The sequence below is a fragment of the Penicillium lagena genome (genome assembly GCF_028827675.1).
Source record: "Penicillium lagena strain IBT 129212 chromosome Unknown utg000001l_segment0_segment0, whole genome shotgun sequence".
Taxonomy (NCBI): domain Eukaryota; kingdom Fungi; phylum Ascomycota; class Eurotiomycetes; order Eurotiales; family Aspergillaceae; genus Penicillium; species Penicillium lagena.
Window position 1 is genome coordinate 4,524,149 of NW_026623222.1, and position 12,663 is coordinate 4,536,811.

The following is a 12,663-nucleotide window of genomic DNA, read 5'->3' on the forward strand; positions in this document are numbered from 1 at the left end:
TGGCGTATAATACAGTAGTCAATTTTGACATTGATCGATACCATCTACGTGATCCATATTCGCCAGTCACATCAAAGTCGTGGGTCTTAAAAAGCCTCCCAGAAAATGAAACCACATCTCGACCGATCGAAAGAACAAGATATTTATGAAGAAGCAAGTCCGGGATTCCCCATTGCTTGCTTGGATCCTTCCAGGCGCTGTTTGGCCACATTTCGAGTAACAATACCAACAGCTACATAGGCAAGCATGACCAGGAACTCAGGCAAAGTTCCAAAAACAACTCGGACAGGCAGGCTTCCGCCCAGCATGTTTCCATCAACGAATGCAATTGCAATGCCATAGAGGATCCGGACACCGATAAGGGGAAGGGCGGCCATGATAGCGATGAGTAGCTATTTCTTGTAGTTAGCCACCGAACAAGCCTAGAGCAAAAATGGTTCTTTTACCTTTTTCTCGCCATCAGTGCGCTGGGAGCTCATGGGCACCCGGAATGAGATATAAGCGAAGATAGCAACAATCATCCAGCCAGTCCCAAAAATAATTAGTCCAATGCGCAGCAGAATGAGTTTTCCGTTGGCCGACGCGGCTGCCAAGCCAACTCCCGCAATGATAACCCAATGTGCTAGAATGTAACCATAGCTCTTGATGATTGCGGGGAGGTGGTCTCGGATAGAAGTGTTGCTATTGTCCTGTTAGGCTTTTCAAGTCTGGGGACAGCGCAAGTAATCACATACGCCTCATTGAGTAGACACAGTGCTGCCAGAAGCAGAGGAGAAAGACCAATTCCGGAAATGATGGAGGCTGCTTTGTTGGGGTTGCCAGTGGTGGTCAGGTCGTGATAGGCCATCGCATTGCTTGCAATGCGAAGAGAACACATAATCAGTACGTTGAGCCAGCCCAGGATTCCGGGTCTCCCGTGCTTGATCAAACAGTAGGTAGCTGGTAGAATCGCAATGACGTAGAAAACCAATTCGGCCAGCTCGAGACCTTCGGTTTGCGACTTGGACATGGTGGGCGGGTGTGACTTTGACATGGATTAATCACGATGGGTTTGGTCGTGGAGAGACGAAAGTGTCTAAGACTTGAAGTTGTCGCTTGCAAGAGAAGATGAAATTTTCGCTCAGGACAGAGAGACCCTTTTATGCCCTTTCTAAATCAACGTGTGCTATTCTTGTTGACAAGCTCCATTGTCTAGTATACAAATTGAGGCTGTTCAGTGGGGTCCTAGGTTTGGACTGTCCAATGATGTGCTGTCCCGAAACCGAGCTGCCGCTTGAGGTTTTGGACCCAAATCCGCTGCCGGCCGGGATCAACACATCAACTTAGGTCGAGGTCATAGCCAGCAGTACAGCCACTGGGTCAAGTACATGTCAGCAAACACCAGCCATGCTATGTGATCTTTGATGCATTTATCCTGCAAGAAAGCAGGCGCTAACATTTCCTCGCGAACGCTTTGCACAACCCACCAGGAACCGAGCTTGGCATATGGGTATTCGAGCTTATTCCTTTAGGTCAAACGCCTTGACCCCTTTTGCATAGAGCCAGCCTTACGAAAATCCAAACCAGATTGGGAACAATCCCTGTTCTAGACTAGAGGGTAGAAGATCAGCGGTTCTCGTAGAGGCGCTTCCACATAGGGGCCGTATACTACCCTACATTATTGGATATTGGAGTTTATTCTTCCCAAGCAATGACACGATCCCACACGACCTCTTTTTACAATCCATGGTCCCTAAAAGGAACCAGCCCTATGCGGATCTGGGTCAGAGTAGGAATAATCCCTCTACTGGCAGTATCCAAGTAAATTGCTTTTGGTTGCTCCAGAGAGCCAGCCTTACGTAGATCCAAACCCGTTTAGAATCATTCCTCTTCTGGCAGCATCACCCCGTCTAAAAAAGGAGGGCAGAACATTGCAGGCACTAATTAACTAGAGGCGGGTACAGATATTAATAGTCTCCGGACAGGTTATGGTGAGGATACTACGGCTGCTTCTCAGAGCACAGCTTCAGCTCCACTCATCTCATCAAATCCCTTAACCACCCAGCCTCTACTGCCCTCGCGGCAGCAGAATCATTAAACTGTAAGCACAATCTTCCCCCGACCGTCATACCTCCCATTAGCATAATCATAAGCCTCTTGGATTTTCTCCAGCGGAAAACTCCTCGCAACAAAAGACCGCAACGCACCCCTCTCCACCAGACCAGACAGAGTCCGCAAGGCTGTAGCACTCCCCTCAATAATAAAGAACAAGGTCTTTATATCCTCCCTGCTAGCCCCACGCTTTCGATTCTCCTCCACGAAATCAAAACTCGACGAATCAACCGTGATCAGCGACCCGCCGGACACAACAAATTCCCAGCACCCAGCCAGAACGTCCCCACCAACACAATCAATAATAATATCAAAGCTCTGCTTCTTCATTTCCATAAACGCGCTATATTCAATCATTTCGTTCGCACATAGCTCGCGCAGAAACTCTGCATTCCGGGCATTGGAGCTCGTCGCTGCTACGACGTACTGACCTGCAGCCGCAGCCAGTTGCACGAGGTAAACGCCCACGCTCCCCGCCGCACCGGTGATGAGGACCCGCTTCGTAGAATCTCTCTTCTCTTGAGTAAAAAGAGGCGTCAACCCCGCATGGACAAACAATGCCTCGTATGCCGTCTGCGCACTAAGCGGCAACGCAGCAGCGTCCTCCCAGGCTAAGCAGCTTGGTTTGCGGACCACTTCATCCACAGTAACAAGCACGTACTCCGCCCAAGCCGAGGCGCGGTTTGCATGCGACATCCCGAAGACTTCGTCGCCTACTTTGAGGTTCGGGGCTGTAGTGGTAGACGAGTCATCACCATCATCATCAGCGCCGGAAAAGATATCCGCAACTACACCGGCAAAATCGTGGCCTAAGATATGGTAGGTTCGGTGGTAGGTTTCGGGCCATGTTAACATGTCCCGAATCACGGTTGTTGCTTTCACGCGGACTAAGACGTCGCCTGGTTGGGAGGGTTTGGGGATTGGGACACCCCGGTCGAGGTGGAGGGCGCTGGAAGGCGCGGGGTTGGCGGGGGAGTAACGGGTTGAGAGGGAGGGTGCTGGATGTAGACGGATGGCTTGCATTTTGAATTTCGGAGTAGTTGAGTGGTGTGTAGAGGTGGGAAATAAAAGGAATAGAAGTAAAAGTGTCTCGATCTGGGTTTAGCGTCGTCGGGTATCGGATATCGATCACATCATCGCATAGTGTGACGCTTCCCACGGAATTCTAAAATTACAAAGTACCTAGACAGCTAGAGAGATTTTGGTATCAAATGCAACAGGTGAGAAGGCATGCCATTAAAACTATATGCAATGCAATAATGCTGTCTGTACAACATTAAGAAGAAAAAGTGACTAGCATGCTAATCTCTCGTGGGCTAACAATAAAGAAAATCGCCTACTGGACCCTAGGCAAAGTAGCAGACAGGGGCAGCTTGCGCGATGAGTTGCCAACGTACACCTTCTTGGTCGCCTTGCTAATGACCCAGTTCTGGGACTCCGTGTCCCAGTTGGAGAGATCGCGGCGGTTGAGGGTGGTCGACCACTCGACCTTGTGACCGGGCTGGAGAGAGACGCGGTCAAACGCACGCAGCTGGCGGACAGGGTCGTCCTCGCCGCCGAGAGAGATGTACAGCTGGGGAACCTCGTCGCCGGCAACCTTGCCGGTGTTGGTGATGGTCGCTGTGATGCGGAAGAGGTCCTCGAAGAGACCTGGATTGCCGCCCGAGGGGCCGCTGGCAGGAAGCAGTTCCTGAGGAGAGCCGTCGGTGGCACCGGCGGGGATGTAGTCCTTGCTCGGCATGCCGTAGTCCGGATCGCCGGACGACTCGCGGAGGTTGGTGGAGTTGAGGTACGGGTACAGGTACTGGGTGATGCGCTTGATGCTCTTTGGGAACAAGTAGTCCGAAGCCTGACCGATTTTGCCAAGGACAGGAGCCTTCTTGGTCATGCCGGTGGTGGGACTGTACTTGCCGCCGTGCAGAGCAGTGACCTCCAGATCCGAGAAGGAGAAGGAGGAGTAGCTCAGACCGTAACCAAACTCGTAGATGGGCTGGTAATCATACTTGTCGAAGTGGCGGTAGTCAATGTAGACACCGTTGGTGAAGTCGTCCTGAGGAGCGCCCTCGCCGTTGTTGGGCTGAGTGAGGATGGGAGGACCATAAGCCTCGCGAGTCTTGCCCCAGGTGAACGGAGTCTTGCCACCAGGGTTGACGCGGCCATACAGGACATCAACCAGACTACGGCCACTCTCCTGACCGGGAAGGCCAGCCCAGAGAATGGCGGTGATGTTGGGGTTGTGATACCAATCGCCAATCAGAACGGCGTTCGGGGTGTGCATGATGACAACGACGTTGTTGCAGTTCTCGGTGGCAGTCTTGATGACCTCTTCGCCGTTCCCCCACAGGGTCATGTTCTTGCGGTCACCCTCGTTGCCGTCGACATTGATGTAGCCCTCGCCGGAATCGGCGTTCACAAAGACCAGGGAGACATCAGCCTGGGCAGCGGTCGCAGCTATCTGATCCAGGGCCCAGTTGTCAGTGACGGAAAAGACATCGCCCTTGCCCTGGCTGCTGAAGATCACTTCGTTCTGGATGGCCTGCTCTGGGGTGATCAAGTAGGGGAAGTTGGCAGTGCCGCTACCCCAGCCCATAGCCAGAGTTCCGTCGTCGCATCCACGGTCACTACAGCCATTGGCACCATAGGGGTTGGATCCAGCGTCCTCGCCCAGAATGGCAACAAACTTCTCGTCATGGGTCAGGGGCAGCGCGCCATTGTTCTTCAGCAGGACAATGCTGTCCGAGCCGACCTTGCGAATCACGTTGGCGTGGTTACCTTGGACGTTGACACGTTCGTTAAGCTTGACGTAGTTCTCGCTCACTATGAAGTGCTCATAACCATACACGTCGCGGGTCCAGGAGCTGAAGTTGGGCGGAGTGCGGACTTGATCGCGGCCGACCTTGTAATAGGCAGCCATGATGCGGGTAGCCATATCGTCAATGCGCCACTCGGGGATGGTGCCATTGAGCACCGCAATGGTCAGGTTAGTACCCCAGTAGGAGTATGGGCTGCCGAGAAGCACATCACCGGGCATCGACATATCCAGACCGGCCAGAGCATCGCCCACACCACTGTGGTGCGCACCCCAGTCACTCATGACGAAGCCCTGGAAACCCAGTTCGCCCTTGAGCAGCTTGTTGAGCGTGTAACTATTGGAGCAGCCATAGCTGTTATTGATCTGGTTGTACGAGCACATGACGGAGCCCACACCGGCACGGATCCCATCGACAAAGGGCCAGAGATACAACTCGTGCATGGTCTTGTCATCCAGGTTGGAGCTGACACTCTGGTCGATGTTATAGCCATAGCCCTGCGCCTCACTCGACTGGCGGAAATGCTCCTGCTCGTTGAGAATGTAATGCTTGGCGCAAGCAATGACACCAGCATCTTGAATACCCTTGATGGTTTCCGCGAACAGTTGACCGGTCAAGACGGGGTCCGGGGCGAATCCTTCCCAGACTCGACCGCCATCCGGGTTCTTGCCCAGCGGGCCAGCCACGGGGCCCAATTGCACATCAACACCCTTGTCACGGTGCTCCTCGCCCATGGCCTTACCACGCAGGTACGCGAGGCTCTTGTCCCAGGTAGCGGCGACATTGACGCCGGCGGGGAATCCCGAGTTGTAGTCGGCTGCACACCAGTCAGTCTATTGTTATCGTTCACAGCAGTCCAGTCCATACAGTCACGAACCCCCAGCGGCGAGTCCTGCATACACCAGCCCCACATGCCGAGTCTGCTCCTGCGTCAGTTGCTGTGGGCGCGGCGGGTGGACAAACACCTACCGTGGAATGCCACCGGTCTCGCCGACGCAGCGTTCCTGTTCCCAACCAGACCCCGTGGTGAGGTTGACCTTTTCCGCGAGGGTCAGGCCGGACACAAATTCGACGGCGCGCTTGTGGGCATCGGCCCAGTCGCCCTGGCCGTCCATCCATGGGGAAGGGTAGTATGGGGGAGAATAGGCCAATTCCTAGAGAGAGAGTCTGAATCAGTCATCGGATATCAAGGATCATCACATCACATACCTTGGCACCGGCGACCGAGGCCGTCAGAGCGGCCAACTCGAGCCACCCGAGCTTCATGGTTGATCTATAACGAGTGTGGGAGGACAGGGAGGGTGAAATCCAACTCGTCGAAGGGATCGTCCAGACTTAAATAGGACTGAACGGAAGGCCAAGGGATGATGGAGTGGACAAACAACAGTGGAGATGACGAGGGAGCGATCGACAGGGAAACGGAAGGAGTGAAACCAAGCGAGGAGCATCCATCACGGACTGACTTATTTACTTCCGACATCCAAACATACATTCCAGCCCGCCCTCGTTGCGGGCCACGCTCATACTCCGGCTCGGCAATGAGTCTCGCGGAAAGCAAACAAACCAGATGAAATGCGATCACCGCGTGTCCTTCCCCTTAGGGCAATTCCGCTATCCTCGTCCCTGGATGAGATCGGAAGGACCCCAAATTGTGGGGAGGCCTGTGCCTGACCCGGAGCTTGAATCCATGGATGGCCGTGGCAACTACAAAAGGTTCCTGGTCTCACCATCCTACCGGTCGACAGTGTCACCCCTCCCAGAGACAGTTTTCTCATCGGCCCGACCAGGATATCAGTCCCCGAACCAGAGTGGGACAGTCCCCTCCCGTCCCCGTGCCGACCGTGACGCAATAATATTATCCATGTTACTCCGTGCTCTCCAGATTGGAGACCAGGCCGGATAAATTGGCGGGGGAATTGTGCACGATGGGGTCTGCAATGAAGTACATCCCTCCATACGACGAGTCCCACGCGCCCTTTATTGGCAACACGGGCTGATCCCTACCTCATACCGTACCCCATATTCCCACCCCCGGGGTTTCTCGACGGCTTTTCGGGCGGGTAATCGTCGGCAAAATCGGGTAAGAGTGTGAATTTCGGCAGATTGGCAGATTGGAAGCCGTATGAAATGCCGGATGTCTTGCTCTCATGAATACAACTCGGCAAAGATCTTGTCCGTGGATTTTCTTCTCTTCTGCGCTAATTTTCTCTCAACTATCTGGTGCGACAGTCTGTCCGCAGGTACTGTCTTCCCAAAGATGTGCCATCGCACTACATACAGTACATCGTGTGGCCATCATGAAGCTCCCCGTCGGAAGCAGGCTAGATCAAATTGTCTCAGCGGTGGCCTTGTCACTTTCGGTGGCTGTTCTGATCTGTCTGTCTTTTGTGTTTGTGGGCTGCTCTTCACCGTCTGCTCCAAAGGGCCTTGAATTTATGAAAGTTAAAATTAACCTACTATGGAATAGCATAATTTCGACCAGTCACCGCCCACTGCGAGGCCACTTCATCAATACTCGCTTTCTTGAAAGACCCAGTCAAAATTAGTGTACTGTAGAGACGAGGAATAATATGACCGTCATACAGATGACCTCATATGCACTTTTGTGGTGATGACACCCTTTACAGAGTGAGAGAATGACACTAAGTAAAGTTGTCGCATCCTTTCAGGGCGCAGACGCGTTGCTCTAATTCTTTAAGCGCAATGTTGAACTTCGTAGCTTGTTTGACCGCGTGTTGTACGAATTCCTCAGAAAGCATAAGGGGCAGGCGTTTCAAATTAATCAATAAGTACGCTACGGAAGGACAAATGACCAAAGATAGGATATACTGTTTTCTTTCTTCTCTTTAGCTAACAACGTGACTTAATGCTTGTTCACGTCATCCAGCACATAGGACGCTTGGACCACTCCCATATTGCTAATCGACTCCATACCTAAACCAGTCGTTGTGTTTTACACTATCTAGGGGCGTCTCTCCAACCTTATCCTTCGCCTCAATATCGAGCCCCTTGTCTTTAAGGAGATTGAACCATATGGGCGCACGGCCCGAGTCAAGTTTAGCCACCAGGTGTAGAAGTGTCTGGTTAGCGGCGTTTGTTTCTGTCAAGATATAGCCTCCTTGCTCAAATGCACTGACTACTTCTTGACCAATAGCGTAAAAACGATCGTACTTACGATGTTCGCTCTCAAACATCGGTTCATCCTTCTTCATGAACAACAATTCCAATGCAGTCACACCTGCTGTATTGCGAGCTTTTGGGTCAACTCCGCGCTCGAGGAACACTGAAAGTAAACGCCGCTGCTCATCACCCACTCGATCACCTTCGCCTAGCCTGCCTGCCGCAAGGTAATGCAGAACGGTGTTCCCACGGCTATCGCGTACGAGAGGATCCGCATTAGCGGCTAGAAGGTCATAGATAGCTATTTCGAAGTGAAAGATAGCTTTAAAGGCCGAGTTAGCCTGGTATGGGTAGTCACACATTCGTCGAATCGCATAGTGTAAAGGATAGATTCTCGCCCCATCGGGCTGATTTAGCAGACTAGGACAGTTCTGGGCTAAGTATTTCAGCGATGTATTGATGAGTGGGGGTATGTCGTTATCGCGATCAATAAACGCTAGCAGGTGATGAAGAGCGTTTTGGCCGTACTTGTCCACGGCGAGGAGGTTTGCCCCGCAGGATACGAAGAATTCGAGTAAGCTCGGGCCGGTGCATGTAGAGGTAAAGCGTTGAGACTCTTTTTGCCAAGGATTGTTTGGCTGTGGGTAAGGGTTCGGCATCGCCTGCCCTTGCCAAAGGCAAGCGAAGGCCCCATCTACTGCACCATCCAAGCCAAGCTTACTCCGACAGGCGGCGAGAAACAATGTGCGGCCCTGGGGATCCCGTCGCTCCACATCTAGACTGGTTCCGAGAAAGTTGAGAATTGGCTGGATGAAAGCACCGTCCTCAAGCAGAGAGTGCATAACGCTGCATGCCCCATATTTATGCGGAAAACGAGGCTCATAGTCAATACATTCCTCATAGGCGTCACCAAGTCCGTAATCCCGCGTACCAGGCTTTTGTGTTTCCTCTAATAGCCCGAGTCGCTCATACTCCAGCCGAAGCGTCTTATCGATGATACCCCAACGAGCAAATCTCATACAGTTAAGATCTGACTCATCATCATCATATTCTGGATCTCCTGTGTCTCCTGGGTATATAGGGACAAGATTGTAGCTGAAAATGGGCTGACAGAATAATGCATATGGATCGGCACCATGTTCAAGTAAAATCGTCATAAGACGCTCCGTTTTGAGTAAATCGCACGTCTCAGGGATCTGAACCCCTTTGTCCCGAGCAGCCCGGCGTAGGGCGGGCATTTTAGTGGCCTCAAAATCGAACTGCGGAGGCTGCGTAGCTTTCACACTATGGGCGCTATCGTCGCTATCGTCTGCCAGACCAGAAAGGGCGAACTCCGAGTCATCAAAACGTGCATTTGGATCAACGCCTGAAACCAGCAGAGACTCCACACGGGTAACCCAGCCTTCGGCAGTCGCGTGGCATAAGTCAAGAGCTGGTAGATTCCGAATTTGTAATTGCATCATGAGTAGTGAGGTCCGAACTGGCGATGCGAAGGGAGTTAGTAATTGTGCACCGTTGGCTATCCTGAAACCCCTAGACTGCTGGATCAGCATATTGGATCCACCTAACGTAACCGGTAAGCGAGTGGCGCATGTAACTTAGGAGGAGAAATGAAGTCGTTCACAAGATCATCAAGTTACCCGGCACTAGGCAGCCCTCCCCACATGAATTGCAGATTCACTATACGATTCCATGGAATTCCACCAACGTTTTACACGCATGGTGTAATTTTCCGTCAGGGTACATACAGTACACAGCGCATTTTTATTTCGCCCTCAATTTAACACTGACTCAATATATGATCCGCGCTAAGGCCTTGGCAGTGGGGCCAGGAAAGAGTTTCTCAGTGTATATTGTTTAAGGCGATTTCGAGCACGATTGTATTCACCATCCTCGTGCTCTTCGCATCTCAGGGCGAGCATGACGTGCACCAGATCGTGTCGGTGGTTCGGGTTGCCGCACCATTGATCGTATATTTTGCTGTCATTTTCCTGATGACGGTGTTGCTCACACGCCGCTGCGGCGTTGGGTATGAACTGCCCTGTACGCAGAGCTTCACAGCAGCGAGCAACAACTTTGAGCTGGCCATTGCGGTGGCCATTGCCACGTTTGGGGTGAACAGCGATCAAGCGCTGGCGGCGACGGTCGGGCCGTTAGTGGAAGTGCCGGTGCTGCTGGGGTTGGTGTATGTAGTCAAGTGGATGGGTAGACGACACCCATGGTAGAAATATAGGATCAGATCCCGTTGCTGATTTCATCGAGCACCTGGAAGAGGATGTGATTTTTCACGCTACAGCCACCGCCGGCCATGCCCTTCCGGAAGCCAGCAGAGAGCTTGCGGTGGATCTCGTCGACATCGGCACCGCAGGTGTTATACTGGTTTATCAGCTCTTCAGCAATGCTGCATAGAGTCGAATCGAGCTGGTCCTGATCGGAGGGCAGGGTATTGATGTCTTGCCCGGTGATGGGGCATCTGCATAACGACGGGTCCTCTGTCTTTTGGAGAGCATCGTCTGGGCTGATCTCGCGGGCACTTGGCACTTTAGTTGATGACATCGGGCTAGCGGGGTGTGGTGATCGCGGTAATGCACGGATGGCAATTTTCCGATCCAGGATCGCGGCGGGCGCGGCTTGCTGCAGACACTGCTCGACCGAAGCAGGCGAGACGCCCAGAGAGGCCAACAGGTCTTTGAGCCGGCGGTTCTCGGCTTGAAGTTTCTGGACGGTGATCCGGTGGTCAATATCGCTCTGCTGGGCCTGTTCCTTGCACTGGGCGATCTGGTGCTCGAGTTCCTGGATGTACTCCTGCTTGCGGGCGCGGCTTTTGCGCTGGTTCTCTCGAATACGGGCACGTCGGTCAATGATCTGGGTGGGAGTCAGTGGATAACCCTAGACGAACTCTAGACATCGTCCGGGCGAGACGTACCTCTTGACTGGCGTCCATCGTGATGATACCTTCAATGGTCAACCACCCTTTCCTCTCCGCCACCAGGTGAAACGCAAGTCAAAAGTCACGTCTGGTCACGTGATCCAATCGTCGGCGTGAGTGGGAGGATTAATGATATCCTCAATAATACGATAACTGAACCAATCGGACGAAGAATATTTAATCACGACCCGTAGTCAATAAGATCAACTCACTATGGAAGTGTCCGACCCACCTCATGCCTGGGGCAACGAACCCCAGCCTCGCACTTTAATCCGCAACCAGCCAGCCCGTCGACGTCACCGGCCGTCAGTCTATGGCCCCCCGGATGGCTGGGGTGCATTCCGAGGCCCAAGTGCAATGTTAGGGCATTCCGAACTAGTACTTTTCCTTCCCTCTTGCAGTTTCCCTTCCTCCCCTGACACTAATCTATCTCTCACAATCGCATCGTCGCACAAGCCATGGTCTCCACGCGACATCATCCCCGCGAGTTTCCCTCGCCTGAAAGCGCCACGGCTAAACCGCTGATCAAGTCGCCCGTCAAAGCGCCCGCGACCACCCCAAGTGGCACCGCGCGCAAATGGGTGCACACCCCATCCGCCGCCGTGACCATCTGGCTGGCGGTCTCCGTGCCGCTGGTCATCTGGGACGCGGGCTATGTGCTGTTGCGCCCGCATAGTATGCCCGGGGGTCGGCTGCATTCGCCCATCTGGACCCCCTACGCGCTGTACGGCACCATCGACTACATCTACGGCTGGCCCGCCTTCAACGCGCGCAATGGCTTCACCGCCGCGCAGACAGCCCTCAATATTGTCGAGACCCTCGGATACATCTACTACCTGTGGGTCGTCTACGTGCATGGCTCCGCGGTCGTCAGTCGCCGGCAGAGCAAGATCACCAAGGGCTTTCGCTGGCTGTTGACGGGCGACAAGGTGGTCGCCGGCCATACCGGCGCCATCGCGCTCCTGGTCGCGTACACGGCGTCCGTCATGACCGTCAGCAAGACCATTCTCTACTGTAAGTGTTCCCGTCGGCGCATTCGATTGGGATTCCAAGACTAACCCTGACCAGGGCTGAATGAGGTCTTCTCGGGCTTTGACAACATTGGACATAACGACGGGCTCACTCTGATCTTCATGTGGATCATTCCCAAGTAAGTCTTCGCGAGCGCGCCATGCGTGGCGCCCATGGCTAACGGTCGTTCGCAGTGGTCTGTGGATCGTCTTCCCAACTTACAATATATACGTGCTCGGAGCGGAGATCCTCAATTCGCTAGAACTCGCGACGCCCCGCGGCCGACCGGGCCGCCCCAAGGCTTCGTGATTCACGATTGCGCAAAGGGCGCAACAATTCGCAAGCGAACGAGTCGAGACGCCCGACACTTGCAAATTGCAAGTGCACACGACAGAGAAGGAGAGAGAGAGAAAGAGACTTGGTGATGAGTTGGTGATAAGCTGGTCAATCACAGTTCTAATTACGACACCTAAATTCGCCGGTATGAGAGAGGGTCGATCTTGTTTTTAAATGTGTTCGGACACGTGAGAAATGGATTCATTTTTAGGTGCGAGGAAACTATCTACTGTGTAGGTCATTTGTATACGAACTATAGGGCGTCTTCATATACATCAGTGGTCGCATAGCCAAATCCAAAAAAAAAAAAAAAAAAAAAGAACCAAGCCTCGATCTATACATAATAGTGGTGGTCAGAGCTCGTGT

At 53.0% G+C, this 12,663-nt stretch overlaps 7 protein-coding genes across 7 annotated transcripts; 2 read left to right on the top strand and 5 right to left on the bottom strand.

Moving 5' to 3' along the window:
• Positions 1 to 143: 143 nt before the first annotated feature.
• Positions 144 to 1,009, bottom strand: N7510_001995 (uncharacterized protein; the record flags this gene model as incomplete). The annotated part of the gene is made up of 3 exons (XM_056973922.1): positions 144 to 392; positions 447 to 681; positions 735 to 1,009. The coding sequence occupies 3 exons, from the start codon at positions 1,007 to 1,009 to the stop codon at positions 144 to 146; spliced, it is 759 nt and encodes a 252-aa protein (XP_056839039.1).
• A 1,064-nt stretch (positions 1,010 to 2,073) lies between these two features.
• Positions 2,074 to 3,114, bottom strand: N7510_001996 (NADP-dependent oxidoreductase; the record flags this gene model as incomplete). Its single annotated transcript, XM_056973923.1, has 1 exon — positions 2,074 to 3,114. One exon carries the CDS (start codon positions 3,112 to 3,114, stop codon positions 2,074 to 2,076), a length of 1,041 nt encoding a protein of 346 aa, XP_056839040.1.
• Positions 3,115 to 3,427: 313 nt separating this feature from the next.
• On the bottom strand, positions 3,428 to 6,167 carry N7510_001997 (beta-glucosidase; the record flags this gene model as incomplete). The annotated part of the gene is made up of 4 exons (XM_056973924.1): positions 3,428 to 5,718; positions 5,769 to 5,821; positions 5,871 to 6,055; positions 6,111 to 6,167. The coding sequence occupies 4 exons, from the start codon at positions 6,165 to 6,167 to the stop codon at positions 3,428 to 3,430; spliced, it is 2,586 nt and encodes an 861-aa protein (XP_056839041.1).
• A 1,652-nt stretch (positions 6,168 to 7,819) lies between these two features.
• N7510_001998 (uncharacterized protein) lies at positions 7,820 to 9,481 on the bottom strand (the record flags this gene model as incomplete). The annotated part of the gene is made up of 1 exon (XM_056973925.1): positions 7,820 to 9,481. One exon carries the CDS (start codon positions 9,479 to 9,481, stop codon positions 7,820 to 7,822), a length of 1,662 nt encoding a protein of 553 aa, XP_056839042.1.
• A 534-nt stretch (positions 9,482 to 10,015) lies between these two features.
• On the top strand, positions 10,016 to 10,246 carry N7510_001999 (arsenic resistance protein; the record flags this gene model as incomplete). Its single annotated transcript, XM_056973926.1, has 1 exon — positions 10,016 to 10,246. The coding sequence occupies one exon, from the start codon at positions 10,016 to 10,018 to the stop codon at positions 10,244 to 10,246; it is 231 nt and encodes a 76-aa protein (XP_056839043.1).
• A 10-nt stretch (positions 10,247 to 10,256) lies between these two features.
• On the bottom strand, positions 10,257 to 10,965 carry N7510_002000 (bZIP transcription factor; the record flags this gene model as incomplete). Its single annotated transcript, XM_056973927.1, has 2 exons — positions 10,257 to 10,886; positions 10,948 to 10,965. The coding sequence occupies 2 exons, from the start codon at positions 10,963 to 10,965 to the stop codon at positions 10,257 to 10,259; spliced, it is 648 nt and encodes a 215-aa protein (XP_056839044.1).
• Positions 10,966 to 11,408: 443 nt separating this feature from the next.
• Positions 11,409 to 12,270, top strand: N7510_002001 (uncharacterized protein; the record flags this gene model as incomplete). Its single annotated transcript, XM_056973928.1, has 3 exons — positions 11,409 to 11,964; positions 12,019 to 12,100; positions 12,156 to 12,270. The coding sequence occupies 3 exons, from the start codon at positions 11,409 to 11,411 to the stop codon at positions 12,268 to 12,270; spliced, it is 753 nt and encodes a 250-aa protein (XP_056839045.1).
• Between the last annotated feature and the right edge of the window lie 393 nt (positions 12,271 to 12,663).